The 27,994-nt window shown below is 40.0% G+C and overlaps 1 protein-coding gene across 2 annotated transcripts; it reads left to right on the top strand.

Moving 5' to 3' along the window:
- Nucleotides 1-27,978, top strand: DHX9 (DExH-box helicase 9). Of its 2 annotated transcripts, XM_069789606.1 has the most exons (27): nucleotides 1-184; nucleotides 2,005-2,145; nucleotides 3,428-3,539; nucleotides 3,811-3,923; nucleotides 4,319-4,464; nucleotides 7,238-7,284; nucleotides 7,950-8,086; nucleotides 8,704-8,793; nucleotides 8,889-9,050; nucleotides 10,400-10,477; nucleotides 10,799-10,990; nucleotides 11,499-11,640; nucleotides 12,170-12,252; nucleotides 13,462-13,618; nucleotides 14,261-14,361; nucleotides 15,170-15,383; nucleotides 15,580-15,674; nucleotides 15,842-15,915; nucleotides 16,563-16,715; nucleotides 18,258-18,418; nucleotides 20,361-20,472; nucleotides 21,136-21,297; nucleotides 21,458-21,585; nucleotides 22,702-22,931; nucleotides 25,381-25,496; nucleotides 26,388-26,588; nucleotides 27,515-27,978. In XM_069789606.1, the coding sequence occupies exons 1-27, from the start codon at nucleotides 74-76 to the stop codon at nucleotides 27,783-27,785; spliced, it is 3,729 nt and encodes a 1,242-aa protein (XP_069645707.1). In that variant the 5' UTR covers nucleotides 1-73; the 3' UTR covers nucleotides 27,786-27,978. The 2 variants fall into 2 exon arrangements, with proteins under 2 accessions (XP_069645707.1, XP_069645709.1); XM_069789608.1 differs by lacking the exons at nucleotides 1-184; nucleotides 2,005-2,145; nucleotides 3,428-3,539; nucleotides 3,811-3,923 and adding an exon at nucleotides 6,457-6,585 and having other exon boundaries at nucleotides 4,447-4,464.
- Nucleotides 27,979-27,994: the final 16 nt, after the last annotated feature.

The following is a 27,994-nucleotide window of genomic DNA, read 5'->3' as shown; positions in this document are numbered from 1 at the left end:
GCGGGCGGTCGCGGCCCCGCCGGTGCACCCCCCTCCCCCCCCCGCCGCCTTTTCCCGCCCCCCGGCCGGAGCCATGGGGGACGTGAAGAACTACCTGTACGCCTGGTGCGGGAGGAGGAGGGTGACGCCGGCCTACGAGATCCGCTCCGGCGGCGGCCGCAGCCGGCAGACCTTCCTCTGCGAGGTGCGGGCCCTGCCGCCTCGCCGGCGACCCCGGGGAGGGCCGGGGGGGTGGGCTGGGGTCTGCTGGGCCCTCGGTGGGAGGGCGCGGGGGGGGCCTGGGGAGGGCCGGTGGCGGGACGCTTGGCCGTTTTGCAGCCAAAGTGCCCGGGTTTCTTGTGCGCGGCGTCGAATGCGCGTAGTGGGTTTGTGAGAGTAAAGCAGCCTGGTACAAAGCTCTTCGGTGAAAAGGAATTGGTCTTCGTAAGGGTGGTGTGTGCGCTTACGCCGCAGGTGTGACCCTCCTTGCCGTTCAAGTTGTCACAGGCGAGGGGGGCTGTGTGTCACCTTCGTGAAGAGCTTTGGTCCTCTGTTGAACTTGCGTTGAGGTGCATTAAAAATTCACGTCGGGCGGGCTGCTAGCCTCTGTGCTGCTATAATATGGCTCCGTTCCTGGCTCCAGATACTGGGGATGCGACAGCAGAGAGCTCCGAATTCGGGTCGGCTCTGAGAAGGAGCTGATGCTAAGTGCGAGGCCACGTGCGGAACGGGTTAGTTCGTAAGCGATGCCATAAATTTGCACTAAATGCCTTGGATTTGTCATTATACCCTTCCTCCCCCACTCATCTTCCGCACCAGTAACAAAACTGAGAAACACGGTGATATTAAACCAATTTTAAAGGTATTATAACTGTGATTGAGCATTACTCGGATGGAGTGGTTGTACAGACAGTTATGTTGTTGTTATGGTTTTTGTATGTTGATGCCCCGTGAGGATCCATAGAAACTTAACAGATGAAAGGATAGGTCTCACTAAAACATTCTCTTTTGCTAATTTTCACAGTGTGGTACGATGGTTGTGAATCCAGTATGGTTACTGTTTTGTTGGTGATACCATTGTCCTGGTAGATTGATAGTCTGCTGAAAGTAGAAGCTCATTGTTTGGAACCAGTTAAGCAAAATACTAGCGGAGTGTGTTGTTTCATGAGAAAATGGTTGTTGGCTGCTGGTGCAATTCAGCACTGATGGACAAATGCAGTCCGGCATTAGGGGTGTACAAAACTCTGGTTGGGACCAGCTGGAATTTTATATGCAAGTCTGCTTACTTTTTTTTTTTTTTAAAGAACAACGAAATATAGTAAAAAGCTGTTCGCATGGGCAGCAGAGTGAAGAGTGGAAATCAGAAATGTGTAAGTGGTCTACCTAAGTGAAGCTGAAATGAAATAGTTACTGACTGTAAATGTAAAAGAAGGACAAGAACTGTTTAAGACGAGGGGCAGTGGTTGCAGAAAAGCAGGTGTAAAATACCTGGTTGGTCTGAATTTTGAATAGACTTCCTGTGATCAAGTTTTGCAGCAGCCTGTCAGGTAAGCGAGCAGGGTATAAAATTGCTACGCTAAAGCTTGGCTTGAAGTTTATGAAATACATTGCATCTTGCTAGCTGTAATAACATGGAGCTACGGTAGAGGACACACAAGCTCGCTCCTGTCCTTACTGTCTCAGAGTTTGGTATTAAGGCTGAGGAACGTGAACCTGGCCAGAGTTTGCTGCTGTGTGTTGGCACTGTCCTTTCCTACACCAATTCATTTTCTTCAGCAAGGTTTTGGGAAACACTCATGCTCTCTGAGAATGGACTGTGGGTGTTTTCTTTAATAGGTATAAAGTATACATTCAAAACCTACAGAAATATGTATATATAGACAGATATGTATAATGATATGTAACAATATCTAGTAATAATATTTTTCCTGTACTTATTAGCAACTGAAACTTGGTGTTTCAGTGTTACTGGTTTTCAAAACCCTTTCACTTGTACATGCTACAGATCTGTATTTTTATTTGCAGGTTCGAGTGGAAGGCTTTAACTACATTGGCATGGGCAATTCCACTAACAAGAAAGATGCACAGAGCAATGCTGCTCGAGACTTTATCAATTACTTGGTTCGGACGAATGAAATGAAAAGAGAAGAAATTCCTGCTTTTGGAGTAAGCTGCTCTTTCTCCTTACCAAAGGCTAATCTTTAATTGCAGTGCTGTGGATCTGGTTGCATTTCATCCCTGGAGTTCAGTCTGGCACCCGTGTGCAGTGAAGAAGACTAAATGTGCAAGACTTCTACTTGCAGTGCTGGAAAGCTGGAATACATACAGTGAATGTTGTAGGGTGATCTGGTAAAAACAGCTGCGTGTCGGTCTGCATAACTGGTGAGGCTGGGGAGAATTCAGAATTCCTGTAAGCTGCAGCCTGACTTTAAAAGTGCTGTGTACTCACACCTGACACTGGGGATTGTTTTAAATGCATGTTATGATACGTAATACCGTGTACTTAAAAAAAAAATAAAGTAAGAAATATCACAGGCATCTCAAACCAGACATTGAAAATTTGGCATTTTTTAAACTGTAGAGGCTTTCTGCTTTAGCTCCTCGTGTGTGTAACAGGATCACTGCTTTTTATGATGTTTTATGAACCGTGCAAGTATCAGCAGACTATCACATAAAAGCTGAGGAGGAGGGTAACTCTTATCTTTACAGCAATTTTAGAGAACGGTAAATAAAGTATGAAGCTACATGTTATACGCTGGGAGGGAAGAGTGTTTTTCTAGTGCTTCATTAAGGCTATATCTGTATAAGATACATAGTTTGATCAGTGGAAGCAGTGTCCCTGCCTCGTTAGCCTAGCTGAAGCCCAATGGTGACAGGACCTACGTTGTTTCTGATGGACCAGTTAGTTTCATGGCAATGCAATGTGCTGCATGGCTGGGTCCTAAACAGGGATAGCATGTTCTGTGCCTTGAATAAAGCAGAGGTGGTGTGATCAGTTAGCTAAACATACACCTCTCAAAATAGGAAGAATTCAAGTTTTAATGATTAACCATAATTTTGTCATTTCCTAAAGGTGTTAATGCTTTCTTACGGCTTTTTTTGTGTGTTTGTGTTCATAAAGTATATTTGAGTTCCCTTGGATATACAATAGGGACCAGTATCTGTTATTTTTCCCTGGGTGCTGAAGCAGTTCATATTATAATTGCTGAACTTCAGTAAGTCAGTTGGTTGGAAACCTTTTATAGAACACCCACAAAAAGCCAAATGTTCAGCAATTGTATTCCTTTCAGTTTTTGAAAGGGTGTTACTGTTGGAGGTTATTACTGGGGGTAACTATTGCATAATAATGCATGATCTCTTTAAACTGCCCGAACAGTTTTCTAGCGAAGTAGTAAAAAGACTTATTCTGTATGAATGCGCTGATATTTCCCTTCATTCTCTCTCCTAGCCAGCAGCTGGTGATACCACTGATGGACACGAAGCAGCTACAGATGTTTCTGGTTCTAGTTCTACTTTGGGTGGACCTCTTCCTCCACATTTGATTATAGAGGCTGAAATAGGTAAGACTGTGAAAAGTGTCATTTGCATGTATGTGGATGTAATATATGCATATAGATTTGGGTGGGTTTTTTTCTCCTAAATAACATAATTCTGCAGACAGAAGACAGTTAGAAGTCATTGTAGTTTTAAGGTAGAGGTGTGAATGACTGCATGAGATCTGAGGGACTGGTCATGTCCTGTTGAGGTTGCCAGGCAATACCTCTCCATTGCTAAGAATGTGTTTTTGGGGAGTTACTTTGTTTTTTGTTGTTTTTATTTTCCATGTGGTAGGCAATGGCCCAGGTGCAGCACCTGGAAACAGTGGCAGTCGTGGAGCTCAGTGGGACCGGGGTGCAAATTTGAAAGATTATTATTCAAGGAAAGAGGAGCAAGAAGTGCAGCCAGTAAGTCATTCTATGGAATTCTCCTTTAGTTCTTAAATAGGTATCTTTCACTCCCTTTAATTTGTTAGTAGCATTTGTAATCAAGCTTGCGGCTTTCATGATATTTTGCTGTTGGTTTTAACTTAAGCTGCAGATTTACTTGGTGACTTTAACAAAGGTAACTTGTTTAAGCTAAAAACAAAATAAATCAGTCTCGATACTGTAATATCTAATTGTTTGTATAGACATTTTGTTGTGAAAATAAGGAAATACTGAGAACTTTTTAGCATTTTCTGTAATGTCTTAATTATATTATAGCATCTAGACAAGTTATTTTAAAGATTTGTTGTAAGAATGTTTAAAACTGAAATCTATTAAAAACTAGTAAATGATACTTTTTTTTTTTTCAATATTAGACCTCAGAGTCAGAAGTGGACTTAAATGCTGATCTTCATGGGAGTTGGACCTTGGAAAATGCCAAGGCACGTCTGAACCAGTTTTTCCAAAAGGAGAAGATTCAGGAAGAATATAAATACACCGAAATGGGGCCTGATCACAACAGGTTTGGTAGTTTTAGTCACCTTCTGTGTATGAAGGGTTAGAAATTATTTGGGTGACAGTGGCTAATCACACTTATTTGCAGTGTTCCGTAGTGTCATTTGAGAAAGCAGTATTCTTTACCAGGACCAACAACATCCCTAAATCTTGAAATGGGGGTGATGAGCCTTGGTGCTGAGATCTGAGTGATTGAAAAAATTTCTGTCTGATGTTTTTTGTGGATGTGCAGCTTTTAGAATGATTGCTGTGCTCTAGCTAACTGTTGAGGTGTTGGTTTGAATGGAAAGAATGCTCAATTGCTTGCGGTGATTGTATGACTGTAGTTGCCTTTGTACATTTTGAGTAAATCTTAAATATGCTTACATTACTTGTGTAGAAATGTGCTTTAAGGACATTTTATTTATATTTTTCTTATAGTTAACTTTTTTGGCAGCAGAATCTTTGCTGGAAAAATTAGTTTGGCAGAATCTTCCCAAAGGAGTTTTGAGGGTCTTAAATTTCAGTTGAAACCAGCTGGATATTTCTCTTTTTTGAGTTTCTGCCCATTCCATCAGAAAATTTGCATGTGCTTCTCCCAGATGAAAATAACGCATAACAGATTGTGCATAAAGAATTGACAGTTTTTATTTTTTTTACCCATTTGGAGTAGTCTTTACAAATCATCAAAACTTCAGGACATTGTATTATTTCTTGTGAGATATAATTATGTTTTGTGGTCAGAAACAATGGCATGCTGCTGCTGCTGGATTCTTGTTGGGTTTGGGGTTTTTTTTTTGCATTATATAAACTTGTGTTTTATGAGAGTTATTATTTTTAGAAAGACAAGTGAATTTTCTTATTACAGTCTTCCATGAGAGTCTCACTTGCAGGACTTCTAGTATTCTTTTGTTGTTGAGTCTTACAAGCATTTAGAACATCTAAAATATGTGTATTGGTGTCAGAAAGTTCTAAATTCTCATTTAAAACCTATTCTCAAGTCACTTATGTTGTCAAGCAAGGACATTTCTTTCCCTTAAATGAGTGATATAAAAAATAGTTTGTACAGTACTAGGAACTTAAAATATGCTTTTTGCAGGTGTAGTTCTTGAGCACTTCGTTTATTCTCTAACTTGCAGATTATTTGTGCAGCTCATTTTGTTATGCCTTCTGCAGGTAAAAGCATTAGACCCCATGTATTTAAATGTATATAATCTTGAGTAGAATGAGGTGGCCGTAGATGACAGTATGTTTCTCAGCCTGCTTACTGTTCTTCTGCAGAGCAGTTCAGGGTTTCCTGTTTACTACATCCAGGAAAGTTTGTATGAATTGCCTTGGATGGAATGGCAGAAGGGGGAAGTAACTATCTGCTGCAATGGATTGGATAGGCATGAAAAATCCTAATGTGTTCTAGCATTCATTGAGAGAGGGCAAACTATTGGATTTAATCCCTTTGGTATATAGAACAGGACAGGAATAATTTCAGATGTTTTTGGAGTTTTGAGGACAGTACTATAGTTTGGGTTGTTTTGTTTTGTTTTGTTTTATTTTAAGAAATACCAGTTGCCATGTATCTTACCAATCTTTTTTTTTTTTTTAAAGTAATGGTGTTTATAACAGAAATGTCAGCCTTGCTCTCAGAGGTTTTTAAAGGAGAAATGTATTTTTGTTGTCAATTAATTATAGTCACGCAGTGTAAGAACTTAGTAATAGCTGGAAAATTTGGATTTGGAAACTTTGTTTTAATTACTATGGGGGTTATAAATTGTAAAGGTAAACATGGCTTTCCTACTACACAAAGTATGAACTAAATATTAAGGGATGGGATATGGCTTTTCTCTTTTGGGATTCCATCAGTAGTGTGGGATACCTTTGCCTCCTTGTGTTCCTGCTGAAGATGGTAGCAGCGAGCGACACCCAAGACATATGCGTGTTCACACACGGGCTCCTGAGGCTGTGCTAAACAATCACATGGGTTTCTGCTGTGAACTGATTTCTGGTGTTGCTGTTCTCCCCTTAGGTGGAGGAGAATGAGATTGAATGCTGACTATAGGCCTGGCTGAGAAACATACTGTCATCGGTGCCTTAGTTGGCTGTTGTGTCCCTGAAAGCCAGTGGCCTTCGACCCATGAAGCCACTGTGCATGAAGGTCAGTTCACTGGTAGTACAGGAAGGAGTTCTAACTTGAAATTTAAATCCCTCACTTAACCTTTTTTGTCTGTTTACAGCAATAAATGAAGGACACAGATGCAAGGCTCTGCCTGCAGCAGCTGTGGAAGTACCAAGGCATAGTTTTCAAAGAGGATGTCAGTCTGATAAAGCCCAGTCATACATCTTGAATCACATTTGCCAGTTTAAATCCTGTCTTACAAGAATTCGGCTTTAATTTTCAACCTGTGCAAATACACACTTTGGTTTGTGATTCTTAAGAACATGGAACTTTGTTTTCCTTTATCCTCTGTTACATTAACATGCTATCTGCTTTATAATTGTTGCCTTGGACAACTCGGAGCATATTTCATAATAATGTGGCTTTAAATTTCAATGCTGAATGGTGGCATTTGCAGGACTCTTCTTAACCAGATCTACTGGTTCTATTGATGGCAAGCCTGTTACCTACTAACTTGGGGTTAAAGAGACTAAAAGCAATAACATTTTACCTTGCCCATTGATGAATTGAGAGTTTCTGACTGAGGACACAGAGACCTTTGCCTAGAAAAATTGGGAAGAGTGGATCTTTTTGCAGCGCCAGTGTCAGCTATTGATAATTGTACCTTTGTGTTCTTTCTTTTCTCTTACAGGAGCTTTATTGCAGAAATGAACATTTATGTGAAGCAGCTGGGCAGAAGTAAGTGTTCTATTTATTTTTTTATCTTAGCAAGAGATGGGTGTTGGTACAGAGGAGTAGGTCATACTCGTCGGTACAGACTTTTATAGGTATGTGTTGGAGCCACTTCCAGAGGTGAAGGTTCATGTTTGTTTCCTGACGTGAAATCTTGTGTGCTGTGCTTGTTGCGTTCTACTGCATGTCCATTACGTGCTTCCACTAATCTTTTTTTTCAGCACAAAGAAATGCTTGTGAGATATGGTAGGGTTTTTTTTGGTCTTAATTACTTGTTCTTCACATATCTGAGAAACGCAGGTGTCTAATGTGTTCCCAGGCAATAGGCATGCTGTCCATACCATACCCATTTATGCAGAGCTTCCTGTGAAATTTGTATGATGTTGCTGAGTGGTGTAGGATAATCATACTTCCTTAGACACTGAATGCAGAGAAGACTTTACAGGAGTTCCCCAGGAAGTCAGTAAGTAACATTACACAGCTAGTGTGAGTCAGCTGATCAAGGGGCCTGGTTGGATTTTATGTTAGAACTCTGGATTTATCAAGATTTGATACTCCTTCCATGAAACCTAGCCTGTGTGACCAATTGGAAAGCCCATTTCAGAGTAGTATCTTTTGTGGAAGCTGTTTAACTCATTAGCTACTACAGCTCTGAACTTTGTGTGCTGCAGGGATTTTCAGTCGTGAGCATGGATCAAACAAAAAGCTGGCAGCACAGTCCTGTGCCCTTTCCTTGGTTAGACAGCTCTACCATCTTGGTGTCATAGAACCTTATTCTGGACAGACAAAGAAAAAAGAAGCAGAATCGGTGAGTTTGGTAGAAGGTTCAGAAATTGTTGCTTTCATTTTAATAATACAAGCACTCTCTTATATAAACATGAGTGAGTTAGAGTTTGCTCTCAATATTTGACAGCTTACAAGTTAATAATAATTTTGATTCTTTAGAACAGCAACTATTTCTGGTCTGGCCAGTGATTTGGATCAGAAATATAACTTTGTGTATACGTGAATGCAGCAGTAAACTAGTTTTATAGCCTATTAAATGAAATAGGGTTTGTAACAAGTGTTTTTTTCAGTATAAATTTTCTAGAAGCTTAAAGATTTCTGTTTATGCTACATGCAATTCTCGGCCATTTAGTTTCATTCTCTGGCACATTAGCATTTCTTTTGGTATTCAGTTACAAGTTTGGGAATGTTTCCCTCTGAAATTAAACTTAGATATTTAAAAAAATTCTACACATCCTTGTTGGATGAAAAGTCAGCAAAATGTTTCAAGAATGTGAATTTTGAACTGGTGGTAGTCTTTGGCCTTGTTTCACTAGGAACTATTTGATGGTTCAATATACTTTCTGGTAGCCTGCAGTTCTTGCTTCCATTGTCTGTCTTTTTGTGTATATCAACATGTAGTTTTTAAACATTTAACAGGTGGAACCCTATGAGGTGTTGCTGTCTTCTGACTTAGAAAATCAGCTGCAAAAGACTGTACGGGAACTGTCTCTGGAGATTGTGCCTTTGGTGAGTGTGTGGTTCAGATACTCCATTATTTAACATCAGGCCTGCTCATTTAATACATTTATCTTTCTTTGCCCACTTTGCTTTTGGATTTATAGCCTGAAGATGCCAGTAATCCAGTTCTGATTAATGTTGGAAAGTTGGCACATTTTGAACCATCGCAAAGACAAAGTCATATGGGAGTTGTTCCATGGTCACCACCTCACTGCAACTGGAACCCTTGGACTGGCTGCAATATCGATGAAGGTCCTCTGGCAAATGTAAGATAGCTTAAAAAATTGATTTGTTGTTTGTTTTCCCCATACTTCTGGAACTTTTAAATGCTTTAAATGCCCCAGGATTTAAAGTATGATCTATTCCAAAGGAGAATACAGTCCACTGATAAAATTTCTTCCCTTCTTGACTTGGAGGAAGGGAGTCTTTTCATTGGTAGGAGTTCTTTGTATTTACTTCATGTTTTGTTAGGGTCTTGAGCAGCAGTGTCTTGGATGTCCCAATTTTTTGCTTTGTTTCACTTTTTGCCTGCTATTGTGCAGCCTATACAATGTTCTAATTGAATGTACAAGGTAAGATTATGGGCATGTCATTTATAATTCGCTAGCCTCTCTTTCCCATATTTCCATGCTAGGACTTTCTTTTCTGGGAGAAGAAACTGCTCCAAGCCGGGGTCACTACACAATCAGCCTGCTTTCTTTTTTTGTCATTTCTAGTCCCATTCAACACAGAACAAATGAAAAGCAGCAATGTGGCGTGACAAAATGAGAAATAAGGGAAGAAATACTAGGTTGCCAAGTTCAGAGTCATAATTTCGCCACTGGTGTAACCTGTTCAGAAAAGACTCAAGGCAGGAACTTCAGTTTCCTACAACAGGGAACCAGAGTACTTATGACCAAAATAATAATTTAATACTTCTTTTGACTGTAGTGTTTTCCATAAATTACATTAAATTAACATCAATCCCTATATATTGATTTAAAAAATATGGAACTGATGTAAATTTGAGTGTTGCTGCTGAAAACACATATGTACAAGCATTGCAGATTGAGCTGGCTTCAGATCTCATTAGGATTTCTGTGTGTTAGTCGTGGTGCAGCTAACTTATTTTCAGTAAAACAATTGGCCCTTTAGTACAAATTTGAATTGCTTTAGAATTCTTTCTTAGTGGAAATACAAGAGATACCTGATAAATTTCCCTCTCTGCTCACTTTTCCCTTTTCAGCTACTGTTCTGTGGGTGGTTATGTGCTTACATTATTTCATTCCTTACATTAAAAACTCCTGTCTGAATGATCATCTAAGTATCTCATTGGCTTACTGCTGAATAGAGTGTATTTCTCAAGCAGTTAAATTATTTAAATTTGAACAATCATTCTTTTTCAGTATTTTGGATCTTTCTGAGGAACTTCTTTGAGGATGGCCATTTAATTTTAACACCCTGGAATGAATGAAATAAAATAGCTCATAAGCATAACTGATTTCAGGGAGTTATGTAGGAAATGATCCTTTACTGATATTTGGAATCATTATGTTGGTGTGACTGATTTTATATTGAAGTTATAAAGATAAGCAGAGGGGTCAAAAAGCCTCTGAAAAATATCTTGTCTTCTCAGCTGACTCCAGAGCAAATAAGCATGGATTTAAAAAGTGATTTCATGTACCGTTTGGAGCAGGATCAAGAATTACAAAGGGTAAGTGCAGTTCCTGTGACATGGCACACTTGCGCTAGTCTTTTTCTTTTTCAAAAGAGGTTGAAAGTGTTATACAAACTGTGTAAGACTGGATTTCAGTAGTACTATGCACCAAGTTTTCAGAATTACTGAGTGTTATGCTGGGATGGATATGGGAATATGTTGCACTGTGTAGAACAAATCATAGTTTGTATTTTCTCCTTATGCAGTTTTTCCTTTGTGTAAGCGAAACCTCTGTAGAAGAGTGAGACAAAGTACGTATGTGGAGCAGAATAGGTTGATTTTTGGAGATTTTTGGAAATATGCTGGATTTTTTTCCAGATCCAACAAGAGAGACAGACTTTACCAGTGAAGAATTTTGAAAGTGAAATTCTGGATGCAATATGTCACAATTCTGTTGTTGTAATTCGTGGTGCCACTGGTTGTGGCAAAACCACACAAGTTCCACAGTACATCCTGGATGAATACATCAAAACCAACAGAGCTGCAGAGTGCAATATAGTAGTGACACAGGTGAGGAACATGTTACAAATGCAATCACTTAAGTTTTGGATCGCATGCTAGAAATCACCTATTGGGATGTGTTGAGAAGTCTGATTATTATTACGGGACATTGTTCATGACAGTATCTCCTCAGTAATACAAGTAGGAGAAGGCTCGACATCATGTGTATTTTCATTTGGAGCGTTACTCTTTCATGTATCTACAGTTGGGATAATCTGGCTTGTACCTTGCCCAGGTGAAAACTTTTTGGCAGACTGAGAGGAAATATTTGGCAAATGCCAGCTGGTGGTTCCCATGTATCCTTATATTCCTCCTCTGTAATTTTATGTGTAGAATTAACCATTTCAGAGGAAAAAAGCCTCCTCTTATAGATACTACTGTTTAATGACTACTCTGTAAAGAAATCTTAGGACAGGAGACCTATAGCTTTTATAATTTACTTTCTTGGGTTTAGTGATGTTCTGATAAACTTGCAAAACTTCATCATTAAGTTACAGAAAACTTTTTCATCCCTCAGCCTCGAAGGATTAGTGCAGTTTCTGTAGCAGAGCGTGTGTCATATGAGAGAGGAGAACAACCTGGGCAAAGCTGTGGATATAGTGTGCGATTTGAATCTGTGCTTCCTCGACCACATGCCAGTGTGATGTTCTGCACTGTAGGTCTGTACTGCTTTGTTTACATTTGGAGCTTATTAATTATGGGTCTGAATTTTTTGAGTTAGCAGCAAAAGCAGAAACATGGTTACCTTAAAAAATTTTTAGCAAATCTGTTTAAAAGACTAACAATTTTTTTTTTTGGGGGGGGGGGGAAGAGTAAGTTTGCTGACATACTGTTGCGCAGAGAAAGATTAAGATAGTTGTTCAGAAGTATGATAATACAAGTCTAATACCATGTAGAAATAATATCCTGAAGAGATAAAATTGCCGTGTATTGATTGTCCTTAAAAGGTAGAAGCAGTATTGGGTGGGAAAGAAGAAAGAGTCTTTGTAATAGTAATACTTTATACCGTTCCCATCACTTGTACAGATGAAAGCATGGCAATTGGAGATGGGGCTGTAAAAGGTGCTGGGCAGCCTGCACACTTCTTGATTTTTAAACCAGTGAGACTGTTCTTGATGAAATGAGGCGGGGCAGGGGGAAGACTGAGCTGTTACCTACAGGAACATTTAACTGCTATATCTGTTTAAGGTGTTCTTCTGAGAAAGGTGGAGGCTGGGATCCGTGGCATTAGTCATGTTATTGTTGATGAGATCCATGAGAGAGACATTAATGTGAGTTAGCTGGTGATTACAATACTATTCCTCTCTGTGCTTCTGTTCTGTTTGGAAACTTTTGCATGTGTTCTTGCATAACAGTAAACATGTGAAAGGAAACTGCATTTTACTAATTGCCGTATATGTGAGTTTTCCATCTTTGATAAGATTTTTAGAAACTCTTCTCTTAATTACTCCTTACCTGGTTAGAAGAGCCCTATCTCTTTTTTCTTCCTGTTAGGATCTCCTATATCCTGATCCTCTGGAAAATAGAACACCACAGTACAAGCACGTCTTGTCCAAATGTGGGAGCATGCTGAATGTCATTTTTATTTTGGAGTGCTTTTTCTACTGACAATGTTGTATTACTGTAATGGAACAGCAGTGATATTTACAGAAGCTGTGATCTTGATAGTGGTACATTTAAATTTGGTTTTGACATGAAGAAAAATGCAATAAGTTGACAATAGAATTAGGGGAGGGATTGTATGTAATTCAAGAAATGGGAAATGTTTTCTGTCCCCTTGATTCTTACGTATATTTTTCAGCTTTGCCACACCAAGAGTGAGAGAAGCTGCTAAGTTCTGACATGATGTTTAAGCTTGTTTTGATGGAATTTGGGGACTCATTTGGATGGAATTATAATGCAGATTTTTCTGATGCATCTCTTCATCTATTACGTTTATGTTAATGATGTAAAATACAAGTTTTGAATTTTGAATGAAATTGGAATTTTATATGTTGAACTAAGGGCTTGCCTAACTGCATGGCAAACGTAAATAAATGTCATGTTTAAACAGAACTATAAAACTTTGGATACAACTGCACTGAGTTATTCCTATTTATTTTATGAACTCTGGCTACTTTATATGTAAACCAAGTTTAAAAAGACCTTAGGTTGTAATTTTTAATTTAATAATTTTTAGGAAGGAGGTAAACTATTTTTGAATGCTTTTCTTTAGTTTGTTTCATTCTGATAAAAGAATAACCCTTCTTTACACTGGAAATCCTAAAATTCACTTATCCCAGGAGTTGCAGTATTTTCAAAATAAAGCACTGACAACTGTTTCTGGTTATAGAATATTGTTGTGATAATTGTTAATTCTCTTGCCCAGCAAAGCTCCTGCTCAATAATTGTATATGTCTCTAATTCTTTCTGGTTTCTTGGGAATATGTTGCTTCTTATGGGAAGGAAATTAATGATGCTCTTATTCTCTTTGTATGCAGACTGACTTTCTCTTGGTGGTGCTGAGAGATGTAGTTCAGGCATATCCTGAAATCAGGGTTATCCTCATGTCTGCCACCATCGATACTAGTATGTTTTGTGAATACTTCTTCAACTGTCCTATCATTGAGGTCTTTGGTAGAACTTACCCTGTCCAAGGTAAGTCATTGATTGAACTTTCAGGAACTGCTTTAGTTTTTATTTTATTGGTCATATGCTTTAAGATTATGTGTACAGCAAGATACACGTTTCTTTTGGATTGTCATATCTTACAGATGTGGCTTACCTTGGGCAAAGAAGTCAGTAACACTGAATCATTTCACAGCACCATTTGGTTTAAAAACAAAACCAAACAAATAAACAATACTACTCCCCACCCCCTCAAAAACCCCCAACAAACCAACCACACAACACAAAACCCCACCACCCTAAAACATTACCACTTGGGGTAGTTTCCATTGCAGAATGAGATAGTAATAGCCAAGCTGTGGTGTTTCAGATCAGTTGTCTGTGACATTAGGAATAATGGAAATAGCTTTAGATGAGCGAGTGTTAAAAACAAACAAACCAGTAAAAAATTATGTAGAAGTATATTGAACAGAGGAATAATCATTGGAATAGTATGGGAGTAATTCTCATACCCTAGCTGACAGCCAAGGATTTTTCTCCAATCTTGGCTTCGTACTCTGAAACGTCATGATTATATTGGGAGAATCTCGAGAGATGATAAAAAGAATAGTGTTCCCTTACACAGGCTTCTAGTAGTCAGTCTTGATAATCAGTGCTTGTCTGTCCTTGCAGATTATTTTCTGGAAGATTGCATTCAAATGACTCAGTTCATTCCTCCACCAAAGGAAAAGAAGAAGAAAGAGAAGGATGAAGAAAGTGGTGAAGATGATGATGTATGTTTGACTTTTTTAATATGAAAAATTAAACAAGTGCCAGTTAGGACTCTGTCTCAAGCAGTGTTGTTGATCCTAAACATTTTTAGCAGCTTTTGTATTTTTAATACCCGAGATTGCTGTTAACTTCAGAAATAGAATTGAATTTTCTCATTGCCCTTGTAAACTGAAGAATTTTTTTTGTTGTTGAAGCTAAAATTCTCATGTTTTCTCAGCCTACTTCTCTTTAAGGATAGAACTGTAATGCTTTTAAAAGTGAAAAGATTGATGACCTTTGAAGAAGAAGTAGATACAGAAATATGAGCTTGGTGATACCTTTTCAGGGTGAAAATTTAGATTCTCTCCCTTCTTCTCTTGCAGTTGATAATTGTTAATGCTTACATACATTGTCAAGAAACTGGCTTTCGCGATACAGCTTTTAATTTGTAGGTCTGAAACTACTGTTTATGTCAGGTTTTTAAATTTAAAAAAAATGACCAGTTTTTCTTGGGAGAAGCATTTTCTTCTTTGTATGGCATCATCCCCATTCAGCTAAACAGAAGTTAAATCAATTCAATAGCTTTCTGCTGCAAATTTGTATTGAGTTATAACTCAATGCAATGGAATTATGATTCAATTCTTATATTAGAAAGCTGGGGAAGCAGGACTTAAACTGCTTATTGTGAGTCATTCTGCAAGCTGTGCCTGAGATGGTCTTCCCTATCAACTATCCATGTATCTCATTTTCCTATTTGCCTGGCCAGCGAGTCACCACAGTTTGAGTAAATTAATTTATATGATTTCTTTTGTGGTATTTCTTTTTCTGTAGGCCAATTGCAACCTTATTTGCAGTGAAGAATATGGCCCAGAAACAAAGCACTCCATGGCTCAGCTGAATGAGAAAGAAACTTCTTTTGAACTCATTGAGGCCCTGCTGATTTATATCAAGACTCTGAATGTCCCAGGAGCAGTACTTGTTTTCTTGCCTGGCTGGAACTTGATATATACAATGCAGAAGCATCTAGAAATGAATCCACGCTTTGGTACAAGCAACTGTGTTCTGTTATGTGTCATCTTTTCCAAAGGAAGCTATTGACACTGTAAAGATGAGAGTTGGATGAGTGGCTTAGGGAGCTGGATTTGTCATGAGAATGAATGGGTAGAAATGATTATGTTGTGCAAAGAAGAAATGAGATTCACATAGTAGTAGTTACCGACCTTCTTGTATTCATGTTGTAGGAGGCCGCCAGTATAGAATTTTACCTCTGCATTCGCAAATTCCTCTGGAGGAACAACGTCGAGTGTTTGATCCTGTGCCTCCTGGAGTAACAAAAGTAGGAGAGCCTTCTCTCTGTGGAGTGTAACATGCTTTGTTCTGTTGTGCTTTTGTGGAATGTATTGCTGACCCTTTTTTTATAGAAGTTATGTAGTTTATCTTGCAGTCCATCCTTAACTTTTCCAGACCAAATATATTTCAATATGCGTTTCCTGTTTTTTATAGGTTATTTTATCTACAAGCATTGCTGAGACTAGCATTACCATCAATGATGTGGTCTATGTTATAGACTCCTGCAAGTGAGTTCATGAAGTAGCTTTTTGTTTTGTAAATCCTGTTCTTTGGAATGCAAAAAAGGTTTTCTGAACACACAGAACTGCCTTGTGTTCCCATAGTCACAGAGCTGAATTTGTGGACTCTAACTCACTCAAGACAAATTTGCATTGTCTTTAGCTGTTCAGCACAGTTACAAACCACACTGGCATTTCAGTGGGCTGGTTTTGGTCAGCTGCATTCACGCTGGCACTATTCACGTGAGGTGTCGCTGGGTCTCCATGCGTATTTGAAATATGTCGTTTGCCAGATGAATATTACAAACACTCAGTGTATAGCTAATGGAAAAGAGGAAGATTTTTGTAGTCTGTTATGGATCCTGTCTTGCTATACATGTTCTCTGAGCAAATTACACATAGGGATCTCATTAATTGCTTGAGAATTTTAAGCTTTTGAGACAGTTGTGAAAACTTCATTCTGTGTATATCTTGGGGCACTGCTTTATAAAGAGAATGATACTTCAGCTTCTAGATAGCTGCCTAACTAGCCAAAGCTTAGCTAGTCAAACAGGGGTTGTTTGCTTCTTAAAAGCAGTGTGGCTGCAAGGAATAAAACAAGAACTGATTTGGCAGGACTTAACATCTGATCTCAGGTGGTTTTTTTTCTGTAACAGGCAAAAAGTGAAGCTGTTTACTGCTCATAATAACATGACAAACTACGCCACAGTCTGGGCGTCAAAAACTAATTTGGAGCAGCGGAAGGGAAGAGCTGGACGCGTGCGTGCTGGATTTTGTTTCCATTTGTGCAGCAGAGCTCGCTTTGAAAGGTGAGGCTGTGCTCTTTAGAAATAAAATAACCTCAGAGACTTCTCCCAGAATGGTTGTATGCTACTTCTGGTCAAACTGGGGAAATAACTTCAGAAAGCACAGAGAGGAGATGCATGAAGTCAGTTCACACTGGAATACCTCAGTTGTTCTGCTTAAAAAAAAATTACATATGTTTATATGCTTTTACCCGCAGTATGAAGTGGATAAATCGCTCATGATTTTATTATTAAGAATGTCATTGCAACCTACCGAACCTCTCAGGAGAAAAATAATGCTTGGGAATTGAGGCAAGGCAGAAGACAGCTTTGTAACAAGGATAAGGCTCTAGTCTGCCTTCAAACCTTGTGGGCACCTGGCATGTTCACATAACAGGCAATTTTGTCATGAAAGTGGTAAAAAGCAGGGAAGACAGATGTTACTTTTCCCTCCATCTCCATTCTGTGGCCAGGAAGCCCCTTCATGCTGTTCTAGCACCTTTCCTGCTGCTGAAACTTTTGACCTCTTCTATCTGCCAAGCTGTTTCTCAGTTACTAGAGCCATGGAAATCTTTCTGCTGGTTGCAGAAGTCTACACAGCTGTTACACTCAGTGTTTGATCTCTCTCATGAAAGTTTCAGTGCCCCTTTCTCAGCCATTACAATATAGCTGTGTTTTTGATGTTCAACTTTTTGTAATGTCTGAAAGCATCAGTCGATCAAAAACTTTCCCTAAATTGCTCAAACTTATTTAGATCTGCTGTCTAGTACAGTGGAGTGATTGTAATTAAGAATTTTTGACAGTGAACTGATTTTAGGCTACTGAAATAATCATGGGACTTAATGACTTTAAGGTTACCTTCCTTCAAAGAATATAAAACCAAAATATACTAGCTCCATGGTGTCTAGGAAAGAAAGAGTGTTTGTGGACTTGTGCAGATAATGTTTTGAGAGATACCATCTAAATCTGTTGCCAGCTGAATCTGGATATCTGTTCAAGGTGTTTTGAAACCTTTTCTAGCTGTCTGTCGCTCAGTGCAGTCATTCCTACGAGTTCATATTTCAACCAGCAAGCTAAAGGATCGCTAACGATACTGTGCTAAGACTTAAGAGCTCTATCTGTTTCTATCAGGTCTTTTTCCTACCAGAAAAACACCTTTGGAAAGCATCCAGCAAAAATACTTACTCTTCTTAGTGATCAAACCAGAAACATGCAGGCTGAGTTGGGTGGTTTGGAGCTGATAGAAGGACAAGTAGAGAAGTGTTTGTACGTACGTCACGCTGAAAGCAGGTTGTCTGTCTCAGGAGTGGAAGACCTTCTGTAGCAATGTAGGAGATGATTGTAAAGGGGCAAGTGTGGGGCTGGACACAGCCATGCTGCAAATGGGGCTTCAGCCATGCAGACTCTGTATGTGGTCAGCTCATGCTAGAAACCATGCTGGGTAGTGGTGATGTGAGGGCTATACCCTCTGTGCATTTCCATTGTAAATTTACACTGTGATGAGAATTGAGAAGCATGGGAGATAAATACTGGTAGAAGAGCTTTTTTGTTCTCTTCTCATTCCAGACTTCAAACTCATATGACACCTGAAATGTTTCGAACACCACTTCATGAAATTGCTTTGAGCATCAAATTGCTGCGGCTGGGAGGGATTGGTCAATTTTTGGCCAAAGCAATAGAACCACCACCTTTGGATGCAGTGATTGAAGCAGAACGCACACTAAAAGGTATCGTTGTTTGTCCACAAGATTGCATGTAATAAAGCTGACTTCAAGTGATTTCCCATGTATAATGATCACTTACAGACTGTTTTAACATCTCTGGTTAGATTGTTTGTGTAGTAGCATGCTGTCTGAAACAGCAAGGTGTTTCCTGGATGCATCGTGTGGGTGGCAGTGTCTTTTGCAGCTGAATACTTGAATTCCCAAGTGGAGTGTCATTCCTTTAAGAAACTTGAGCCTTCAAACTTGAGGCTTGTTTTGTTATTTTACCAGTAACTTATGCTAGCTTTCAGCTTCCTGTTTTCCAGCTGTGGCACTGCTGTTTGTGACATAGACTCAGTCCAGTGCCTAAGGCATTTACAAAACAACTGTAAAAGAAATACTGAAAAAGAGAGGTTAGTAGTTTATTGTATAATTACTGCTTTGTACAGCTTGTTGACCCAAGATCTCAGTATTTTCTCAAGTAATTAAATCTCCAGTTAATGAATATGCAAGCATCAGTATCCTCCTAAAACAGGAGAAACTCATGTGGGGGTTAAGCTGTCTCCCCAGCTTCTTAAAGGAACTAACTAGAATATGAGTAAAATGAGGCAGGGAGGAACCCTAAATTTATTCTTTAGATTTAAAGCAGTGATCTCAAACCTCAGCAGACTTTGCAAATGTCACTAAATAAGCACTTCTTAAAATTTCTAAGAACTGAATTATCTGTTTGTTGATTTTTATGAAAAAATTGCATGATGAGCCTACTTTGCTTGTATACAGAAGGGAGACCACAATGAATAACACAGCTAGGGATATGTATTCAGGTTTAATGACTTTCTGATCTAAAACTTGTTAGTGATTTTCTCACACTGCGGATAAGAAATGCAAAGCCAGGGGAAAAGGCAAATGTTTTCAGCTTTAACACCAAATAGATGTTTCTGCATGTGCCTTCATTTCCTGGATGACCTGTAATTTGTTTCAGCATATGTATACTATTAGTATGTTTTTAGGATGGTGAGACATTTCTTCAAAATACTCTTTAGGCTTTTGAGTTCAATAGATGCCAAGAAAAATGGATTTGATAGTGGCTAAGGAGTCCTTTATTAGTTCACTTTCCCATTTAATGCTGAGGCTACAAAGCTGGGTTTTTCAAATGTAAAGCTTTTAGTTATGCTGAAGTTTCCCAAAGTAGTCTGTAAATAGAGTACGTGAACTATAAGTTTGCATTTTTCATTTATATCTTAAAAGGGGTTTTGAAGATCACACTTGTATTGGTTTTCTTTATCGTGCAAACTTAAAAATAGTTTTATGAAGTCAACTTCAATGGTTATGGCCAAACTGCTAGAAAGATAAGGAGACTCATGAGACCCTTCAGTCCATACAGCAAACAGCCACAGATACTTGTTTGACTTTATTATTGACAGTGGTTTAATAGCTTTGAGGATGAGCTCAGGTGGTAATTTTTAGGTAACAGAAGGAGAGAAAGGCAGGCAAAGCCTCATGGAAGAGAGAGTTTGTGGTGTTCTCTTTTTGATGAACAGAGGGTTCTGTGATTTGGCATTGCAATGAAGGCTACAGTTGGCTGTGGTGGGGCTGCTTTGATTTTCGTGAAGCAGAAATTACGTTAGATTAATTAGATCAAATATAGGGACTTGAAAAAAGTTTAATAGTGTAGTAGTGGTTTGTACAGAAGCAAACTAAAAAGAAATGGAAAAATATGTATGTGAATTAAATAGTAATTATTTTAATTTTGGAGGAGGTAGTAAAACATCTGTAAAGCTAAAGTAAAATTTGTTTATTTGATTTCAGACCAGTTTTGAAAATCAGGTTGGCAATATTGTAAACAACATTAAACTTAAATATAGGTGAGGTTCTATTTAAACACAGTTATTAAAATTCTGAACTTCTTATCTAAGGGTTTCTGGGATTACCTAACCATCTTTGCTAGTAAAAGATCTTGTTTCAGAGCTTGATGCCCTGGATTCCAATGATGAGTTGACACCTCTTGGAAGAATCCTAGCCAAACTTCCCATTGAACCTCGTCTGGGCAAGATGATGATAATGGGCTGTATTTTTTAGTAAGTTTAGTAGTCTCAATGGTCTTTTTCTTGTCTCTCTGAATTCCTGAGACTCTAGACATGCACTCTACAAGAGAAAAAACAATGCATCTAGATGAGCAATAAATGCTACAACTGGGGATAGGAAACTGAATATTCATGAGAGCAAAGGATAAATAACTTGGAGTATAGGGAATAAAGTAGTCATGAAATTCACAGTTAACTGCAAGGGACCAGTAGAGGCTGATTACTTATGAATTAAGAGTGGGACTCTAAATACTTAAGGTAGCAGTGAGCTAGAGGTGGGGATATGTGAAATTTGACACCTAGACAAGAAGAAAAATGAATCCACATGTTTTGCTTTAGCAGAAGTAAAGATCTGTTATTTGTAATAGTGATGGCCGTAGGCTCCTTTTCACCAGAAGATGGTGTATGGATGGAGGGAAGGGGCGGGAAGATAGACAAAGGGCTTGTGAACACCTGCTGTTGTGAAAGTACTGGAATTGGAGCTAATTTAACATCCACTTCCAGGGAAGTGTTTCTGTGAAGAACTCTGGTAGATAAGGGCAAATTTACTAAGGTCTCTAGCAGAGAAGTTTTTACTGGTATCAACAGCCTGTAGTAGCTACTGGCAGCAATACTGTGAATAAACCCAATCCTGATACTTTTTGTTGTTTCTTTCAGCGTGGGAGATGCCATTTGTACCATCTCTGCGGCCACTTGTTTCCCTGAACCTTTCATCAGTGAAGGCAAACGCCTTGGTTATGTCCACAGGAATTTTGCTGGGAACAGGTTTTCAGATCATGTTGCTTTGCTTTCCGTCTTCCAAGCCTGGGATGATGCAAGGTATGTTGTCTTGGCACAAAGTTTGATTAGAAGTTATGGGTAACACAGGGTGAGCAGTTTTGTGACCAGATTAGATATGTCAATGGATGCTATGACAGCTAGACTGTCGCACTTTTCCTTTTCTTGAGCAGACTTCTAATTCACTGTGTTTGTTTTTTAGAATGGGTGGTGAAGAAGCAGAAAAAAGATTTTGTGAACACAAAAGACTCAGCATGGCTACTCTTAGAATGACTTGGGAAGCAAAAGTCCAGCTGAAAGATATACTTATTAATTCTGGCTTCCCTGAAGGTGATTCTGCTTGGACATAGTAATTTAATGATTGCATTTTTCATTCTGAGATGAGAAATAAATAAACAAGATAATCTATGATGAACACACAAGCACAGAGGCCTGTAGTGGATTTGCCATAAAGCTGTTGTGCTTTTACAGCTGTATTCAGATGAAATTTTAGTGCTGTCTCATTCTCTCGTAGTTATCTAAACCAGAGAAGTTGTGATGGTGGTGGTGCAATATAGGGAGGCTCTGGGGGCTGAGGTTAGGGCTGCAGGATTAAAAATCTTTTAAGCAATTGTCCTTAGAGAATTACCTCCCTGATTTTCTTTCTCCTTCACTTGTTGCATCTCCAAAATGTGCCGTGCTGTGCTTCCCCACTCCTTTTCATTAGCCTTAGCGGGGAGTCTCTGTGATCTAAACAGTGTGCTATGTGCCCTATGATTTTCTGGGTTTGTGCTGCAGGAGGGATGTGCAGTAGTGTGACATATTCAATTTTCTAAGGGGGGTAAGGGGGTGGAAATCTTAAAGTTGACCAGGTTCTGAATTTGCCTAATGTTCCTGAAGAGCTTGCTCAGTTAAATGGTATGGATGGATGGATTCAGCAGATGTTTATCTCCCCTCCTTTTTTTTTTTTTTTTTTTTTTTTTAAATTCCTTTACTTTTTTTCTCATAATGCTGCTAGCATCATTGCTGCATTTATCCTTAACTTTATTTCTGGGCAAGATGACCTGAAAACAAGCCACCAGAGACTCTGGGGAGGTTTGTAACAAATAAACCAATGAAAACATCCATTCTTACCTCCCCCAAAAGATCTGTCTCCAAAACAAATGATGGTAAACACACTGTGGTACAGCACATTCTGGGCAAGCTCCTCTCTCCTTGTTTTTGAAGAGCTTGGGAGAGAAAAATATCTCTTTGTAGTAGTATTTTTCAGCTTTTTGCTCTCCATGAATAAATTGAAAATTGCATGTAGAACTGAAATGCTTTAAGTGCAGAGGTCATTTGAGAACAGACGCACATCTACCAGTTGACTGAATCAGAAAATGCATTGATCCAGGATCCTAAACAACTCTGCTGTGCTGTCCTGCAAGACCCGTGGATGTGAGCCAGTCTTCTGTTCTCTGTCAACAGAATGTTTGATGACTCAGCCGTTTAACAACACTGGACCAGATAATAATCTGGATGTTGTAATCTCCCTGCTTGCTTTTGGGGTCTACCCCAATGTCTGCTACCACAAGGAGAAGAGGAAAATTCTTACCACTGAGGGGCACAATGCACTCATCCACAAATCATCTGTCAACTGCCCTTTCAGCAGCCAGGACATCAAGTATCCATCACCTTTTTTCATTTTTGGAGAAAAGGTAAAGACTTTGAATTTGTTCTTGATCATGTGCTGCCAGGTTGTCCAAGAGGTTCTTTTTGGTAAAGAAGTGATAAGAAAAAAACCTACACTGTGCAATATTTAGCTTGTTTTTTGGGTTGGGGGGGTGTGTGTGTGTGTGTTTGTTGATCCTTCCCACTCCCCCCACCCTCCCGAAAGTGAACCTTATGTGGTCATGGTGTCACTCAGCCTTCCAGTAACTGCCAGTGAACCAAATTCAGCAGAAGATGAGCTGCATAGAAAGGTCCTGTGAGTTTTGTGAAAACAGCCAGCTCATAGAGAAAGATCTAAATTATTATCTTCTTTAAGATATTGCTTTAGGAGCTCTTCCATACTAATTAGGCACTAGAGAATTTTTGCTCTTGTCACTTCTCCTACTTATGAATACAGAGAGAAAACAGGAACATATAATACGGCAGTGGGGTGCTCCCTTTCTGGCATGTAGGTAGTTTGTCACCTCCCAAGGACAACTCCCATTTCCCAAGCATCTCATAAAAACGCTGAGATGTTTTCCCCAGGATCCCTGTGACCTTTTCCTCCATCCCATTAATTTTGTGTACTCCGCACATAGCGTATATGTACACTTAAACCCTTGTGTGCTCTCCTGTGCTCCAGTGATGGCCATTGTGAATGCAATGGCTCCTGCTCACCCGTCTTTCAAGGAGCAAAGGAAGGCAATGCCTTTGTGTAGGATGTAGCCGTGAGATGGTCCTCGGGCTGCCAGCCTGCTTGTGCTACCTGTGCACAATTACTCCAGCACAGCAATGGGGAGGCCCTGAAGCACTCTGCCGCCTGTTGTTGAAACCAGCTGTGCACAACACTGTGCCTTCCTTCTGCCTGGGAAGTGCTGTGAAGATGTTTTTGAGAATAAGCATCGAATTAGCAAGGCCTCTTGCTCTAAGGAGAGCCTCTAAAGATCTTATAGCAGAGTGATGCTGTAGGGGTTTCTTTTTTGTCACCTTGTCTACACTGGTTAGTTCAGAATTACAGTTTATTTATGCCGATTTTTATATCCTCAGTCTTTTTTGCTGACATGCAACTTATTGTAGTAATGGCAGATAAACCACTTCATTGGTAATAAATGGAATTTTTGACTCTGGGCACTGGTGTGGGACTCGGCTTGGTACTCGGATTTCCACACACATAGTTCAGAGCTGTGGTGAGGCTTCACCTCTTCTTCACCATTTATGACAGGATCCCAAGTGGGTCAGTCAGACCTTTGATCTGCCTCGACCATCCCCTAAAAACACCAAAAGGCTTTTGAACTCAAAAAGCTATGCTTTATTAAATCAAAATACACATGGGAAACTAAGAGTTACTAAGGTGGTGGCTTAAGAGTGGCTAAGACAGCACGTGGGTGAGACTGGGGTGAAGGAAGGATTTATATGCAGCTCTCTCCCTACCCATTATTTACATGCTAAAAGAAAATTTCTCTCTGAGGTCTGGTGATATGTTTCCTGCTGCATTTGGCAGTCTCTCTCTGACCTGCAAGTTCCCTGCTCTTTGCACTAGCCATTTTTCTGCCACAATTCCTATTCTGGAAGTTTCTCTCTTTTGAGCCTGTGTGGTAACTTCCACGCAGGAGCAAATCTCCCTGAGGACAAACAAGTGCAACAGATTCTGCCTGTCACACTCCTGTGTGAAAGAAAGGAGGGAGAGAGGCAGCTGTCAGGGTGGGAGGCTGAAATCCCAAGTACTGCTCTTCTGTCCCTCTTCAGAATGAAGGGCAGTAGCCCACGTAGTCAGTGCTGTTATCTGGCTCAGGTCAGACAGCTTGTTATTGTCTAAGCTTTCGCTTCAAGTACAAGCTTAAGGTCTTGTTTCTGTAAAATGACAAAGCGGGCTGCTTGCGCAGACGTGTAGCAACTTCCGCATTTGTGTGTGTAGGACCCTACTAAAGAAGCAACGAGCTTTTCATCACAGCCTCAGCAATGCAGAAGGTGGGAAGGTAATTCAGCTATGCCTTGGTCGTTTTTAGGTCGGCAAAGTGGTCATGGATGATGGTTGGACTTGATGATCTTGAAGGTCTTTTCCAACCTAAATGGTTCTATGATTCTAAAGCATAAGGTGGCTCTTGCAAAATATCAGCTATGTAATTGCAGACATGCAGCCATGGAAAAACTATTACTTTTAAATGGCAGGTAGTTTTTGGTGGGTTTTTTTTACACCAACCAGTGCTGAATCCCTGTAAACTTCTGCCTAGCATTCGATTTTGTATGCTCATGTGCTCTTGTAATTTCCTAACAATTATACCTAGATTTTTTTGTGTGTTGGGGTTTGGTTTTGTTGTTGTTGTTGTGTTTTGGGTTTTTTTGGAGTTGTTTTTGGTTTTGTTTTTTTTCTTTACAAAATGCTCTGGTTTCAGTGGCCAGAGGAAGGTGTAGGGATCTGTTTTCCATTTCAAGAGTCGCATTCCTCTTCACCTGCAGATTCGAACACGAGCCATCTCTGCCAAAACAATGACCTTGGTGAGCCCGCTGCAGCTGCTTCTCTTTGCCTCCAAGAAAGTCCTGTCGAATGGGGAGCTCGTTCTGGTTGATGACTGGTATGGACCTCCTTGGTGCTCATAATATTCAAGTCTATGAAAGAACACAGGCTGAGGGGGGGGCAGCTGCTAACACAGACATAAATCTCTATAGAATAGGAACCCTAGAGCAAGCCATGCACTACAAGTTAATTGTGAAGGCATTACCTTTGTTTCCTGTGAGGAAGGGAGGGGTTTATGTTGGCAGCACTGTTTCATGCAGATTATCTGCTTAAATTGAAAACATGATACCGGGCAGTTTCCATAAAAACTGCCATTGTTTTTCCCCTTTAACTGGAATGTGAATAAGGGGTACTATGTATTTTGGACCTCCTCTTCAAACAGTGGCTGAGGAAACCTTGTTTTTAAGGCTCGGAAACACAGCTTGAGGAGAGAAATGCTGAGGATTTGTTGGTTGCCTCTGACAGCATACATTTTATGGCCATGACCAAATACCATCTAGATGTCTTTCCCCCTCCCCCCACCCTGCCCCGGGTCAGTAAAACAGAGGTAAAGAATTGCTTAAGCTTAAATCACTAGTATTTTTGAGGGTGGCCTAGAGCTTTCAAAATCTTGAGGAGCTGCATGTTTTTAGTTTACTTTATATTTTTGTATCTTTCTTTTTGATGCTAGGGGTTACGTATTGGTGTTATCTGAGTATGTTAAATCTCAAGAGCATATTCAAACAGAAGGTTAGTTATGTTTTAACAATGTCAAATTTTAGGGATCTTGCAAATTTGCCTCCTGAATTTCATGTCCCTTCACTGCCAAATCAGAATTTCAAAGACAAGAATATAGATTTCTGGCTCAGTATGTGCAGCACTCAATGAAAAGCCACTCTACAGAACATTTTTCGTAACAGGTTCTCTCCTAGAAGTCACGATACGTCTAATATACTTCTTTGTGGTCTAGGATCAAGCTGAAGATGCCCCACAATGCAGCTGCCTGCATCACTGCTCTGCGCGCAGCGATGGAGGCTCTTGTTGTGGAAGTGAGTAAAGATCCTGAGATCATTCGGCAGCTGGACCCAGCAAATGAGCGAATGCTGAATGCGATCCGTCAGATCTCCAGGCCGTCAGCTGCAGGCATCAGCCTCATGGCTGCCAGTGCAAGGTTAGCTCGGCTCCGTTGGCTTGTGCAGTCGGAGATCTGGGGTGAGGAGCGCTCACCACCTCTGCCCCCAAGGACACCGAGAGCCTGAATGGAGCAGGTCAGAGCTGTCAGCTCTGCTGCTCCCTCCCTACATGGTGGCTGCAGAAGCCCAGAGTTAAAATCACCAGGAGAGTCTTGTCCCATGTGGACAGGAGCTTCAGGTTTCCGCTTCAAAGTCAATAGTCTGAGTGTATGTAAAATTGCCATGTTCAGAGTCTGATGTAGGTAGATAGATCACTGCCTGTTTCCACAGGAAGGACAAGTGGCTCTCAGGAATAAAAGCTGTTATCGCCTCTTCCAAAACACAATGACTTTTAAAGAAAAGATAATCCAAATTTATTTTGGGCAGACCTATTCATCTTTATCTCTGGAAATAAAACAGATTTTTGGCTGTGCTTGCACGCCTCCATTGCCCCTTGTTTTCCTGTCTTGCTTCCAAAGCAAAGAAAAATGAAAACACCTGTGAGCTGTTAGTAATAAGGAACAAAACAAAGAACAGCTTAGATGTACACTTCACTGTGTTTTGCAGGGAGCAAAATGAAGATCACTGTGCTCACATAAACAGGAATGGAGCTCCCTATGTGTGTGTGTGAGCTGGAGAAGTGGGATTGAGGGGAAAACTTTCTATCCCAGGTGTAGACCTGGCTGAAATTTAGAGGAGGGAGTGTTTATGTGGCAGGTCAGGCCATTCCCAGCCTTCTTCACTGAAGTGGGAAAGGTGCAAAAGTGCAACTGTAATTCAAACATCATATTTTGTTAACAGAAAATAGAGATGTCTTAACTGAATATCTTGGCAATTGGTTATTCCCATAATATTTTAAAAACAATGTAATCTGTAAGATTGTGTCTAGTACATAATTCTAGTACATAATGTTTCTCTTTGCCAGGTTTGGAGATGGTCCTCGCCCCCCCAAAATGCCTCGCTATGACAATGGAGGTGGCCTCAGAGGCTGGGGAGGTTACCTGCGTGGCTCTGGCTACAGAGGTAGAGGGTATGGTGGCTACAGCTATTCTGGCAGGCGTTCAGGAGGAAGAGGATACCAAGGTAGCCCGGGGGGAGGCTACGGAGGTGGGGGAACCTATCGAGGAGGAGGGTATCGACGAGCAGGTGGTGGCTACAGAGGAGGCTGTGGGGATCTGGGGAGGGGCGGATGGTAGTTACGGAAGTTCAGTGAAGTCTTTCCGCTTAGACAAAAGCGTGTTTCTCTCCCGAATCCCTTTCTTGCTGTTACCAATCTGCCATTTCAGTTCCTTAGTACAAGTACAGCTCTGTAATATATCGTGCCCTTAGGGAATTTATTGCAAGTCGTATGATTTTATTCTTAATAAAGAATTTGTTTTTAAAGACTTACATGCTATACATTTAA

The sequence above is a fragment of the Haliaeetus albicilla genome, chromosome 8, assembly GCF_947461875.1.
Source record: "Haliaeetus albicilla chromosome 8, bHalAlb1.1, whole genome shotgun sequence".
Taxonomy (NCBI): domain Eukaryota; kingdom Metazoa; phylum Chordata; class Aves; order Accipitriformes; family Accipitridae; genus Haliaeetus; species Haliaeetus albicilla.
This window is presented reverse-complemented; position numbering and strand designations above follow the sequence as displayed.